The sequence below is a fragment of the Seriola lalandi genome, unplaced genomic scaffold (genome assembly GCF_002814215.2).
Source record: "Seriola lalandi dorsalis isolate HSWRI2012SDOR001 ecotype SW California unplaced genomic scaffold, Sedor1 jcf7180001978489, whole genome shotgun sequence".
In the NCBI taxonomy this organism is placed as follows: domain Eukaryota; kingdom Metazoa; phylum Chordata; class Actinopteri; order Carangiformes; family Carangidae; genus Seriola; species Seriola lalandi.
In genome coordinates, this window is record NW_019449155.1 from 1 (window position 1) to 976 (window position 976).

The 976-nt window shown below is 50.1% G+C and overlaps 1 protein-coding gene across 1 annotated transcript; it reads left to right on the forward strand.

Moving 5' to 3' along the window:
* Positions 1 to 64: 64 nt before the first annotated feature.
* LOC111657984 (phosphatidylinositol 4-phosphate 3-kinase C2 domain-containing subunit beta-like) lies at positions 65 to 899 on the forward strand (the record flags this gene model as incomplete). The annotated part of the gene is made up of 3 exons (XM_023410351.1): positions 65 to 201; positions 485 to 654; positions 743 to 899. Coding segments are annotated over 3 exons (464 nt in total), but the record flags the coding sequence as incomplete, so codon positions are not given.
* Positions 900 to 976: the final 77 nt, after the last annotated feature.

Sequence of the window (976 nt, forward strand, 5' to 3'; positions counted from 1 at the left end):
TTTCACCTGTTCATGGGTGTGATTGACAGGTGTAATTGACAGGTGTGTTGTTCCCTGTTCTCAGGTATGGTCGAGATGATTCCTCAAGCTGACACTCTGAGGAAGATCCAGGGGGAACACGGAGTCACTGGATCCTTCAAAGACCGTCCGCTGGCCGACTGGCTGCTGAAACACAACCCCACTGACGAGCAGTACGACAAGGTAACACACACACCTGTTCACACACCTTTTCACACACCTGGACACACACTTGTACACACACCTGTACAGACCCAGTCAGACAGTAAACTTAAACAAAAGGTGATGTGAAAATAATCTTCAAGTTAATCAATAATAATAATAATCGTTAGTTTCGGCCCTAATATCATGACCGAACTGACCTCTGACCCACCTGACCTGTGACCTCTGACCTCTGCATGTGATGACTGGTTATAAAATCAAACTAACTCCATGCATGTGAGTCTAAACTTCTGTCTGTGTCCAGGCGGTGGAGAACTTCATCTACTCGTGTGCCGGCTGCTGCGTGGCGACCTACATCCTGGGAATCTGCGACCGCCACAACGACAACATCATGCTGAAGACCAGCGGTCACATGTTCCACATCGACTTCGGGAAGTTCCTGGGACACGCGCAGATGTTCGGAAACATCAAACGGTGAGGGAACGGACTGATGTACCTGTGCTCAAAGTTAGCTGGATCTGATAGTCTGGATTAGTTAAACATGTCATGTGACTCCGTGCAGGGACCGCGCCCCCTTCGTTTTCACCTCCGACATGGCGTACGTCATCAACGGAGGAGACAAACCGTCCAGTCGCTTCCACGACTTTGTGGATCTATGCTGCGAGGCCTACAACCTGATCAGGAAACACACACACCTGTTCCTCAACCTGCTGGGCCTGGTGGGTACAACACACACACACACACACACACACACGCACACACACACACACACACACACACACACACACACACACAC